The sequence below is a fragment of the Pungitius pungitius genome, chromosome 2 (genome assembly GCF_949316345.1).
Source record: "Pungitius pungitius chromosome 2, fPunPun2.1, whole genome shotgun sequence".
NCBI classification, from domain to species: Eukaryota; Metazoa; Chordata; class Actinopteri; order Perciformes; family Gasterosteidae; genus Pungitius; species Pungitius pungitius.
Genome location: NC_084901.1, coordinates 25,042,047 through 25,054,955, shown reverse-complemented (window position 1 = coordinate 25,054,955; position 12,909 = coordinate 25,042,047). Strand labels below are relative to the sequence as shown.

General features: G+C 42.6%; 1 protein-coding gene across 4 annotated transcripts in view; it reads right to left on the bottom strand.

Annotated features, from left to right (window-relative positions):
* Window positions 1-11,690, bottom strand: part of atoh8 (atonal bHLH transcription factor 8) — a 31,454-nt gene extending 19,764 nt beyond the window's left edge. For 2 of the 4 annotated variants that reach the window (XM_037460911.2, XM_037460913.2), the window contains exons 1-3: window positions 9,971-11,690; window positions 9,084-9,239; window positions 6,478-6,669 (exon numbers count right to left, since the gene is read on the bottom strand). In XM_037460911.2, the coding sequence (XP_037316808.2) occupies window positions 6,478-6,669; window positions 9,084-9,239; window positions 9,971-10,615 (993 nt within the window). In that variant the 5' untranslated portion in view covers window positions 10,616-11,690. Of the gene's footprint in view, window positions 1-429; window positions 533-2,978; window positions 4,222-6,477; window positions 6,670-9,083; window positions 9,240-9,970 lie in introns of those variants that run through there. The other 2 variants (XM_037460912.2, XM_062560716.1) reach the window with 2 other exon arrangements.
* Window positions 11,691-12,909: the final 1,219 nt, after the last annotated feature.

The following is a 12,909-nucleotide window of genomic DNA, read 5'->3' as shown; positions in this document are numbered from 1 at the left end:
TCTTCCAATCAGAAACAGAAACAGGTTTCTGATCTATCTGATTCTAATCAGAGGGTTGGCGGCCCGGCTAACCTGCATGTCAATGTGTCCTTGGACACTTAACCCCAGCATTGCTCCTCTAGCTGCAACTACAGTGAGTGAATGTTTGTCACTGTGGTCCTGCCATTAGTGTATGAATGGGTGTGAATGGGTAAATGATGTTATGTAGTGTTAAAGCGCTTTGAGGGGTCTGAAGACTACAAAAGTGCTTTACAGTGGCACTAGTACTTCTGGTAATAAGAGAAACTTCCAGGACAACGCTCGCTGCAAAACTTTACTGATCTGACCAGAGAGAGGCCTCTCCTTAGTGAAAGACGCATAAAATCACTGCAAGGAATTTCAAAAAGATTCTCTGGTCACTTCCAAGCGCCACCAAGACCCATTTGTCACCTGCATGGTGATGCGTGGTGGGGGCGGCATCAGCAGGGACTCAGGGACAAAGAAGGGTTGAGGTCCAGAGAGCTCGCCAGCTCAGACTGGACCGAAGGTTGACCTTCAGCACAGAGCAAAGACAATGCAATAAAGACTCTGAACTCAGGGAAGATCCAGGATTCCATTTCGTTCGTCCGGGTTCTGGCTCTGGATTGTGTCATTTGCCAAGAAGAATGGCAACAAGAAGGAAGTTCGCGCCTTGGTATAACTCTCAAACCCGGAACCTAAAGCAAACTGTGCGGAAACTTGAGCGGTTATGGCGTTCCACCAAATCAGAAGGATCTAGGCTAACTTGGCAAGACAGCGTTAAAACATATAAGAAGGCTCTCCGTAACGCAAGAGCATCTTATTACTCATCATTAATCGAGAAAAATAAAAACAACTCCAGGTTTCTCTTCAGCACTGTAGCCAGACTGACAGAGAGTCACAGCGCTGTCGAGCCGTGTATTCCTGTGGACCTCAGTAGTAACGACTTTATGAACTTCTTCAATAATAAGATTCTGACTATCAAAGAGAAAATTGATGGTCTACTACCCCCAACCGGAGCCAACCCGTCCGCGGATGTAGGATCCTTGGACGCAGCCGTGGGCCCTGATACCTACTTGGATGGTTTCTCTTCCATCAACCTTGATCAACTGACTTCTACAATTTTGAAATCCAACTCTTCCACTTGTCTCCTGGATCCGATTCCAACTAAGCTGCTTAAGGAAGTTTTTCCGTTAATTAGCACATCCCTACTGGATATTATGAATCTGTCTTTGTTGACAGGACATGTACCACAGTCCTTCAAGGTAGCTGTAATTAAACCTCTTCTGAAGAAACCTACCCTAGCTCCAGAGGTGTTGGCTAACTACAGACCCATCTCTAATCTTCCCTTCCTCGCTAAGATCCTGGAGAAATCTGTCGCGAATCAATTATGTGACTTTCTACAAAACAATGCTTTGTTCGAGGATTTCCAGTCAGGATTTCGAATGCATCACAGCACAGAAACAGCACTGGTGAAAATTACAAATGATCTTCTACTTGCATCGGACCAAGGACTTGTATCTTTTCTTGTATTGCTGGACCTCAGTGCTGCATTTGACACCATCGATCACCGTATCCTGCTGCAGAGACTGGAACACTTGATTGGCATCAAAGGAACTGCACTCAGCTGGTTTAAATCTTATTTATCGGATCGATCCCAGTTTGTGTTTGTGAACGGTGAATCATCGAGGACCACGAATGTTGGTCACGGAGTCCCACAAGGTTCTGTGCTTGGACCGATTCTATTTACCCTGTACATGCTTCCTTTGGGCGACGTTATCAGAAAACACCGCATAAACTTCCATTGTTATGCAGACGATACTCAACTGTATCTATCGATCAAGCCAGAAGACACCAACCAACTTGTTAGACTTCAGGACTGTCTTGGAGACATCAAAACCTGGATGACCTGCAACTTCCTGATGTTAAACTCGGAAAAAACGGAAGTTATCATGATAGGCCCAGAGCGCCTTCGAAGTCAGCTGTCACGTGATACAGTCTCTATGGATGGAATTGCTCTGGTATCCAACAGCACCGTCAGAAATCTTGGAGTTCTCTTCGACCAGGATATGTCCTTCAACTCTCATATAAAGAAGACTTCAAGGACTGCCTTTTTTCATCTACGGAATATATCAAAAATCAGGAACTTCCTGTCTCAAAGTGATGCAGAAAAACTAGTTCATGCATTTGTTACTTCTAGACTGGATTACTGTAATTCTTTGTTATCAGGCTGCTCTTGTAAATCGCTTAAACCTCTCCAGCTGATTCAGAATGCTGCAGCACGTGTATTAACAAGAACTAAGAAATGGGATCATATAACTCCTGTATTAACTTCTCTGCACTGGCTTCCTGTTAAATCAAGAATAGAATTTAAGGTACTTCTCCTCACCTACAAGGCACTTGCTGGTGAGGCACCGTCTTATCTTAAAGAGCTTGTTACACCGTATTGTCCTACAAGGCATCTACGCTCCATAGATGCTGGGCTACTTGTGGTTCCTAGAGTTTTAAAAAGTAGGATGGGGGCCAGAGCCTTCAGTTATCAAGCTCCTCTTTTGTGGAACCAGCTTCCACTTTCAGTCCGGGGGGCAGACTCGGTCAGTTCATTTAAGATAAAGCTTAAAACGTTCCTCTTTGATATTGCTTATAGTTAGGGCTGGCTCAGGTTAGCCTGGACCAGCCCTTAGTTAAGCTGCTCTAGGCTTAGACTGCCGGGGGACTTCTTAGGACACACCGAGCCCCTCTCTCACTCTCACTCTCTCCTCCCACAATCATCCATGCTTTATTAATGTACATCACTAATTAAGCTTCTTTCCGGGAGTTTTTTGTGCTTTCTCGCCTAGCAGGTCTCCGTGGATCATAGTTTCGTGCGGACCCCGGTTCTGACTCCTGGCTCATGGCTCTGCTGACACCTGCTACTGCCATCATCATTACTTTAAATATGATTCATATTACTGTCATCAAAAACCAACATCTTTCTGCTCTCCCTCCCCACAGAAGCCTCTGTGGATGGTGGTTCGATCTGATGGAGGTTGTCCCTGCAGTGGTCCTGCCGTACACCTCTTCTGCTACTTGCAATTACTTGTATCATTTCAGTTAGAGAAATTGAATGTATTGTACATCTTTTACATTGTTGATTCTGTACACATGACATCCATTGCAGTCTGTCCATCCCGGGAGAGGGATCCCTCCTCTGACGTTCTCCCTAAGGTTTCTTCCCTTTTTTCCCCATTGAAGGGTTTTTTTCATATTTTGGGGAGTTTTTCCTGTGCCGATGTGAGGGTTTCGGGACAGAGGATGTTGCATGTGTACAGACTGTAAAGCCCTCTGAGGCAAATTTGTAATTTGCGATTTTGGGCTATACAAAATAAAATGAATTGAATTGAATTGAATTGAATTGAATTGAATTGAATTGAATTGAATTGAATTGAATTTGGTTTTTGCTTTGCCAGTATGGTATATTGTAGTGTGAAGGAAACGTAACTCAGTTTTAGTTTTTCAGTATCAGGCTGCACCATAAGAAAGGTTTCTTCTAAATACACTGAATATAGATTAATCTATATTTTTCCATGCATTTATGGTTCATAGACAAGAATTGTGAGATGTATGAGGGAAAGTAAGTATCACAATGCAAATGTTTCTTATATTTAAGGTGTGTGGGCTCAGTGGATGTTTGGGTGTATTAGTTGTACGGTGCAACTTCTTCTTTATTTAAGTTGTAATAGTAACTATGTACTTCTTTCTTGACTTAAACTACAATTTGAGTAGTAGAAACTGTTGGTTTTGAAAAGAGGAATCACAAGTGTATGGTGGAGAAAAAAAAACAAATCACATGAAGTAAAAAAAAAGTATTTTCTTTTCCTGCTAACTGTGCACAGACTTAGTGTCTCTGAGGAAACTTTGTGTCCCCCCCAACCCCCTTCAAAGCCCCCACACACACATGTAAATGCATGGCCACCCCCCTCCCTTTCTGTCTTTCCACCAGCTGCTGATGTCTGACAGGCTGATGATGACTGTGTTTTTTCCCCTCCTTGTTTCAAAGTATGTTGGAGCAGATGGCCTGGAGAGGCAGAGTGGGGGAATGTGTTGGAGAGCCTGCTGGGGAATGTGCCAAGTGTGTGTGTGTGCACGTTTGTGTGGTTTCAGTTTGCGTGCCTTCTCGCTGCCCTCTGCCCTTCATGGCGCCAGCTCCACTTCCCTTCCACTCTAAACATCTGGTGTCTGGAACTTTGAGAACACACACACACACACGCAAACACACTTACACACAATGTAGGCATGCACAAGGAGAGAAACAGCCAGCAAGCAGTGAAAAAGCCCTCAGCTTGTTGATATCTAAAATAGCAACATGATGTAAAGGCTGAGCACTGACTGTCTTATCAATGAACATTTTCAATCCAAGCTTTCACACTTTATGATGTATCTATTTAGTAACTACAAGGGAGTCACATTCATCCATCCCTTTGTGTAGAAAAAATAAACTCTTCAGGTATTTTGAAGTTCAAAGAAGAAGATCAAAGTTTAGTATGAAAGAGAAAACATTTTTTGAAAGTCATAGAAAAAACTCTCTCTTTCAGAAAAACAGGACATATACAGTGCTTTGCACAAGTATCCACCCACCTTGGACCTTTTCCTTCACTGTTACAAACTCAAATTCAAATAGACTTTTTTCCCCAATTAAACAACACAACATGCATGGTACTTTGTTGGTGCAAAATACCTTTTATTATCACACAAACAATAAAGGAAAAAAAAGTATTTACCCCCCTCTGGGTTGTTACTTGGTAGAACTCCCTTTCATTGTAATTAAAGCTGCATGTCTTTCAGGGTATATCTTCACCAGCTCTGCACATCTACAGATGGAAACTTTTGTCCCTTCTCCTTGACGAACCATTTGAAGCTCAGTCAGATTGGATGGACACTGAACAGCAATTTTCAATTCTTGCCATAGATTCTCAATTGGATTGAGGTCTGGGCTTTTACTGGGCCATATAAAAGCATTAACATACTTTGATCCAAACCAGGGTTATTATTATTTTAGGTAAGGGGCCACTACTGACCATTTTGATGGGGGGGAGGGGCACCGCTTTCACTAAGCTATGTAGTTATAATGCGACGGGAGACGCTTGTTAGTGACATCTGTCTGCAGCGGCACAACTACAATTTCTCCGAAGATGGACTACAAAGAAAGAAATCTTAGATGTCTTCGTCCATGTGTTGTTACTGTGCTGAGTCACCAGGTTCAACGTTTTACTTTATTATTAATAAGGTTGCAATATAAATGAATTATGCTAATGACACTCTGCGGTCCTCGTCATGGTTGTTAGTTTTTGTGAACGACAGAATTATCCCAGTGGTTCCTAAGTAGGGAAGCATTTAAGCTCCTTTTTAGCATTAGACAATTCAAACAGCTCGTATAATGACGGATATTTACACTACTTCCAGGTGATCACTCAGGAAACTTCCTGAGCAAATTTGACAATTCATATCCAGCACTAGTATAATCCATAATAATCCTTCGTCTGTATTCCTCAAGTGTTTATTTCCTTCATGTGTTTAGTAATAAACATAAACATTGTCAAGATGATTTAATTTGTATGCAGAAATTAGAGAGCAAACACGCTCGCATTCCTGTCTCTTGAAAAGGAGTTTGGCTGGCTGTTTATCTATGTTAATACTGTAAGTAAAACAAAGAAATAACAGTAAATACATTATAAATGCATGAACTTATAAAATAATTAAATAATGTGAGTTAGAGGGGACACGCCATGCTCAATTACAGGTTCTATTTTAATTTCCATTTCAAAAGAAAACTGCTACAGCTTTGAAAACTTTTGTTTAGTGCTCGTAGTATTTGGTGTGTTAATTTTTGCAATGTATATTATATATTAGACCATATCTATGCACTTTTCTAGTACTTTCAGTCCCAAAATATTGTATCTCTGTCTGAAATGGTTGGTTTTCATCAGAACTGCGTTGCACCTTGGGTCCATGTTTCCTTACTGATTAACAAGGACACATTCAGAATATTTTAATCTGACAATTGGTCTATATTTCCAAATACACTGAGTGTTTCTCCACGGATGCCTTCACAGTATCTATATAAAATGTGGACTTATTTTATGATTGTTATTTTTACATTTTAGAATATTGGCCCTCAAAGGGTATAATCAATAATATACATTTACAGAGGGGTAATCCCTGTTTACAGTTTCACTGACAGTGGCTTAACAGCTAATAAAAGTATGGCAAAGTAAAAATAATTAGAAACTAAATAATGAGTCAAAAAAGTATTTGTGTGTAAAGAGTAAAGTGAAAGTGTTCCCGGCACAGTGGTGAATAAGTAAGTCACTCTCTTGTTTACACAAGAATGTGTTAAGTGTGTACAACAAAGCAGGAGCCTGAAACTGAAATATTATCAAAGATCATTATAAATCCAGGTTGTATTGGTCTGTGTTCGTGGGTGAAGTGGTGCAGTCTCACCTTCCTCTTCTTGCTCCTGCCCTCGGCCTGCAGGGTCCTTGTGCACTGCTCCACACACTGAGAGAAGTTCAGGCTGTTGTGGTCGGGGCTGTAATCCAGCTCAGCCAATTGAGCTAGAGACAGGATGTAATTGCAGGCTATACGTAATATTGCCAGCTTGGATAGTTTCTGTCCATAAGAGTAACATGGCACCTGGAGAAAGGAAGAAAGAGGATTTTTTACCATTTGTGACTGCGAGCAAGGCACTAAGCAGGTCACGTATATCAGGCGACTTTTATTAAACGTTACATGCTATAATAAAACACCAGAGGGCATGCAGGAGGTGCGGATGAACCAACTTTCACCCAAGCTTGCTTGGATTTGCTCTGCTCCTGCTCTACACTGTATTCCTCGCACTCTGATGATGTTGCTGACACAAGATTCAAGATATTTATCATGGACTTCCCCTTTCTCCTCACGACGTCCGCCATCTTGTGACATGTCTGCTCTTTGACTCATAGCTGAGTACGAGGAGAGTTCTAAGGAAAAGCACTATATCACGTGAAATCCATCAGTCATGCTCTGAAAGTGAAAGACCAGTCTCTTCAATAAAGATATAAAGAAGATTCATAGCTTGAGTTTATCCCACATCGCCACCAAACAAAATTCCTGTTTCCAGGATATTTTTAAAACCTTTACTTTCCTCCATTTTGTGGAGGATATCCTATTTGAACCGTTCATGTGCAACTCTCAACCAAGCTGAAAAAGAAGCAAGACAGCACACTCACCTTTTCCCCCATGCTCAAATGGGCACAAGTACCTCAGTGTGCTCAGTATTGTGTTTACAGAAGTTTAGAGGAATAAATTCAGTTTTTATCCAAATGACGGAACCAATGTCGCCCAGTGCCACTGCAGGGCTCTTTGAAGTTTCTTTCAGTTTCAGGTGTCAGTGGAGTCTTAAGGCATGGAGGCAAAAGCTTGATGAGGCTTTGTACTCTTATGAACAAGACTACAGCAGTAAACTGGTGCAGTAGACTGTCTCTTGTACAGCTGCTCCGCATGTGGCCATATTGATGTTGGTCTGGTATAAGAACATAGTACCCTATTCAGAAACTACGTGAACCTGTATTCACTTCAGTTACGGACTGACAGACTCCATCTTGTTTTTATTCCTGCAGTTTATAGTCATCATAGACGATTATGATTTTATTTATCTTGTATATGCTTCCTTTCAGCGACGTTATCAGAAAACACCGCATAAACTTCCATTGTTATGCAGACGATACTCAACTGTATCTATCAATCAAGCCAGAAGACACCAACCAGCTTGTTAGACTTAAGAATTGTCTTGGAGACATCAAAACTTGGATGACCTGCAACTTCCTGATGTTAAACTAGGAAAAAACGGAAGTTATCATGATAGGCCCAGAGCGCCTTCGAAGTCAGCTGTCTCGTGATACAGTCTCTATGGATGGAATTGCTCTGGTATCCAACAACACCGTCAGAAATCTTGGAGTTCTCTTCGACCAGGATATGTCCTTCAACTCTCATATAAAGAAGACTTCAAGGACTGCCTTTTTTCATCTACGCAATATATTGAAAATCAAGAACTTCCTGTCTCAAAGTGATGCAGAAAAACTAGTTCATGCATTTGTTACTTCTAGACTGGATTCCTGTAATTCTTTGTTATCAGGCTGCTCTTGTAAATCGCTTAAACCTCTCCAGTTGATTCAGAATGCTGCAGCACGTGTATTAACAAGAACTAAGAAATGGAATCATATAACTCCTGTATTAACTTCTCTGCACTGGCTTCCTGTTAAATCAAGAATATAATGTAAGGTACTTCTCCTCACCTACAAGGCACTTGCTGGTAAGGCACCGCCTTATCTTAAAGAGCTTTTTACACCGACCCCTACAAGGCATCTGCGCTCCATAGATGCTGGGCTACTTGTGGTGCCTAGAGTTTTAAGGAACTCCTTGCATGACTCTTGGCATGGCTCTGCTGACACCTGCTGCTGCCATCATCATTACTTTAAATATGATTCATATTACTGTCATCATAAACCAACATTTTTCTGCTCTCCCTCCCCACAGAAGCCTCTGTGGATGGTGGTTCTATCTGATGGTGGTTGTCCCTGCAGTGGTCCTGCCGTACACTTGTTCTGCTACTTGCAATTACTTGTATAATTTCTGTTCGAGGATTTGAATGTATTGTACATTTTTTACATTGTTGATTCTGTACACATGACATCCATTGCAGTCTGTCCATCCCAGGAGAGGGATCCCTCCTCAGAGACGTTCTCCCTAAGGTTTCTTCCCTTTTTTCCCCTATCGAAGGGTTTTTTCATTTTTTGGGTATTTTTCCTGTGCCGATGTGAGGGTTTTGGGACAGAGGATGTTGCATGTGTACAGACTGTAAAGCCCTCTGAGGCAAATTTGTAAACTGCGATTTTGCGCTATATAAAATTAATTGAATCATCTTTTATTGAGCCCATTGTGAACATATTTACTGAAAGCCAAAGCAATGTGTGTGATGCTGCGGAATGTTGATAATTTACATTATGCTTGAACGTGTTTGTGCGTGTGTGTGAGAGAGTTGTGTTATCAGTATAGAACTTAAGGCTGACCTGCTTCCTCAGGGCCTCAAACGCAGCACTGATGGTGTGGACTCGGGTTCTCTCTCGGGCGTTGGCAAGAAGCCTCCTGGTCTGCTGGATTGCTTTTACCTCTGGAAGATGGCCATGTCCATCAGTGCTCCCCCCAGCCTGCATCCTGGGAGACTCCTGAGAGCAGAAGGACATTTGTTTTTTTGTTTCAATAAACAAACAACAAAGCATTTGACTGAACGTATCCTCTGGAACACAGCTTGTGACCTCAAAGGGCTTTACCCACAGGACAGCAAGGTTACCTTACATTTACTATTTCTTGGTAAATCTATTCTTTGTGAACAGCAGCAGTAGGTTGGCTGACCCGAGACCATGGGAAAATCCTACCAGACCTAGAAGGCAGCATTTAATCATTCAAACCAAACCATAATTAACCTCAGGATCATGTGCACCTCACTAAAGCAAATGAAGAAACATGTTATTTTTGTATTGCATCAATTCGCCCTGCCATTTTGTTATAAATGTGTTACCTCACTGGGTTTTACTTTGAGAAAGAAGAGTTGAGCTAGATGTTTTGAAGTAAGTTCATAGTACAATCAAGGAAACAAGACGGCTTGAAGCAGTGCAAGGACTGTTTAACAATGATGTGCTACATCACCAGAATGAGACAATCATTACATTAAAGCATAATTTACTCTAAGACCTGTAATGATAGCCAACATGCATTGCCATGTGCAGTCTATTGCTTTCTAATATTCTATTAACAGTTCTTCGATATTGAGGACGGGGAGGTCCGTACAAAAGGAAGTCAAACTCAAAAGCTTCATTGAGCATCAAACAATGTCCCTTTGAAAAGTAGTTATTAATTGCTAAGTATTGCAGATCCCAAATGATCACCACACATTTACCTTGGGTGACTGGTCCTGGGGATCCACATAATCGTGGCACACAGGGGGCTGGCAGACTCTCGGGACCGACAGAGCTGAAGTTTGAGGCTCCAGGGAGAAGGCCTGCTGGTTGGGTGAATGGCTGTGGCTGGTGCTGGAGGATGTTGACGGTGGGAAAGTGGAGCGAAGGCCCAGTTTAATTCTATTGGACAGAGGCTGGGAGATAGCGGTGGGCCAGTGGCAGATCTCAGAGTTAGAGAACGAAGAAGCGGGTAACTGGGACCGTTTGTGAGTGATGGCAGGCACGTTAATGCCAATTCTCATGTCTATGGCAGCACTTTGAGCTGGAGCTACGTTAGCCTCTGGTAGTCTGGACAGAACCCCTGTTGTACTGGCCATCCCCTCATGTGACATCACCAGCTGCCTCTGTAGAGGAGCCGACCTGCTGACATTACACGCCTGTGTCTGGTTGTCGCCTATTGAGTTCCTATCAGACATGTTCTCTGCATAGGTTGTCATGCTCTCAGGTTCAGGCCCACTGTAAAGCCTCTTAGGCTCCCGAGACTTCCTCTTGAACTTCTTATTTGTTGCAGGCACAGAGATCAGCACTGGGTCTTTGTCAATGGATCTACTCCAGGTATTACTCAGCAGATGAGGATTCTTCATTTTCCAACAATAGGCTTATGTAACAAGCTATTGAGGTGAAGTTTAATAACAAATCTAATTGCAACTAAACAAAATGCAAGTAAAACTAAACTGTGTGTCTCGAACGCAAAGCTTCCAAAACATAAAGTTTTACTGTCATTTTTCTAAATGTGCAGCTGCATGCATTGGCATCGATGCTGTAAAACAGTGAAGGGGGACCTTTGGTCCAAGTCTATGGGAAAGTTTCCAGCTCATAATGTACCCATACCCAAACCAGTATAAGTTTTCAACCCAAAAAAAAAAACCTTCCTCCTTGATGAACCTTCAGCTGCCAACAATTTAACACAAGCTGTTGAATTGCACTGACAGAATCTGCACAGCCGTGTGTGTTACTCCAGCTTCACCAGCAGAGTTCCTGTGGCTCCACGCTGTCTGCATAGCAGCATCCTGAATAATCCACATTAGTACACAAAGCTGTGTAACATCTGCTACTCAGTGGCCCCTCTGCTTGGAGACTCGCTGTGAAGGGCTCTTTCTGTGCCTCAGAGCTGGGGTTACAGTGGGGCTGTCTGAGCGTGGCTCCAGTCAGTCTGCATAGCAGCCCTGCGAATAACCCACACGGACACACCGCGTAGCTGCTGGACACATTAATAGGAATATTCTTCATGAACACTTCAAAAGCAGTTATGTCATATTGACCACATCTATAGCAGCGTTTCAACATAAAGCAACCAAAGGTTTGCGAGGTACAGAATTGACTACTTGTCATGCGCTGTCAGGAGTGTCAACATATGCCAAACAGAAAATGTGAATCCACTCCCAAAGCAAAGTTTGTCGCAGCGGCAAATCCTCCGAGAAGGTCTGGTCCCCTACATGCTGCCGCAGCATCGAGACATCCCGGGGCGGAGAGCCCACTTCGACATGGCAGACGTATCCAGATATTAAGTCCAACGAGCCGTTTGTTGTGAGCCAATAGACCGGACTCGGTCCTCCTGGTGCCTCTTCGCGCGTGCAGCCTGCCCCTGGAGGAACAACGGTTAACAAGATTAGCGGGCTCAAACTCGTCTGCTGGTGTCCGTCTCTGAGTGAGTGAGAGAGAGAGAGAGAGAGAGAGAGAGAGAGAGAGAGAGAGAGAGAGAGAGAGAGAGAGAGAGAGAGAGAGAGAGAGAGAGAGAGAGAGAGAGAGAGAGAGAGATATTTGTACATTCATTGCAAATACTATTCCCCACTACCTGACAGCACCCCCTGGTGGAGTTAAGGGAGAGCTTACACCCTAGTCTGAATTTGCCAAATTGTATTGTATTGTAGTCTATTATTGTAAGTATGCCAGTGGGCATATGAGCATATTATAAAGCTACATGTACCGATTTCATAATAATAAAAACATTATACAAGAGAAACCATATTCAAGGCAAGAAATGCTCTCTGATCAATGTTGAACTTGCTTGGCAAGTTACTTACTTGCTTGGCAAGTTACTTACTTTTCAGTTAAATACATTTTTGTTTAACATAGATGTAAAAAAACAATATACTATCATAGTTTCAACTAACTAGGACCAAAAATATGATGCTTGCTAAAAAATGACAATGTAATTAAAGTGGCACGTTTGGAGACATTGAGGCAGATGCGCCCATCAAAACAGGTATGTGCATGACCAATGTTGGATATGCATTTCACAGTAAAAAATAGTAACTTTATCTTGATATTGTAGTGATGGAATGCAACAGTTTAACATATACACATGTTTCCATTTCATAAAGGACCCAAAAGAAGTTCATGGCAAATGAGAGGGAGAGAGAGAGAGACATTGACGTCGAAGACAAACTCTTCCTTAAAAGCCTGGTTCGTTCCCTGTAAAGATCGCCACTCCAGAATTTTTTTGGTCAAATTTCTGTTTCATAAACTTGTTTTTGAAGCAAGCACTGTGGTGCTGGATTTTATAACATTGGAATAAATGTCTGAATGCCTGTTGGCCCTTGGCTACTACTCTGTTGAATCTGGGTGGCTTCATAGCGAATTGTAGTCTGTACCCCTGAGAAATAGTGAATAAAACCCATGGATGCACTGCACATCCATGGGTTTAATCGCGCCACTGCCCGAGCAGTGAGTGGGCTGAACCCACCCTGCGGTGACTTCACCTCCCTCACCTGGAGGGCGCGGCCTGGCCTCGGTGGAGCATTAGCTCCCCCTACGGGGATTATGGGGTCATAACATGGTTTTGTTTTTATAATGTTTTAGGGGGAGTATTTCGCCCTCGGCCTTCGGCCTGGCTGCGAGAGTACACACTTTATTTATTTGTTTAATGAGCTGGGTA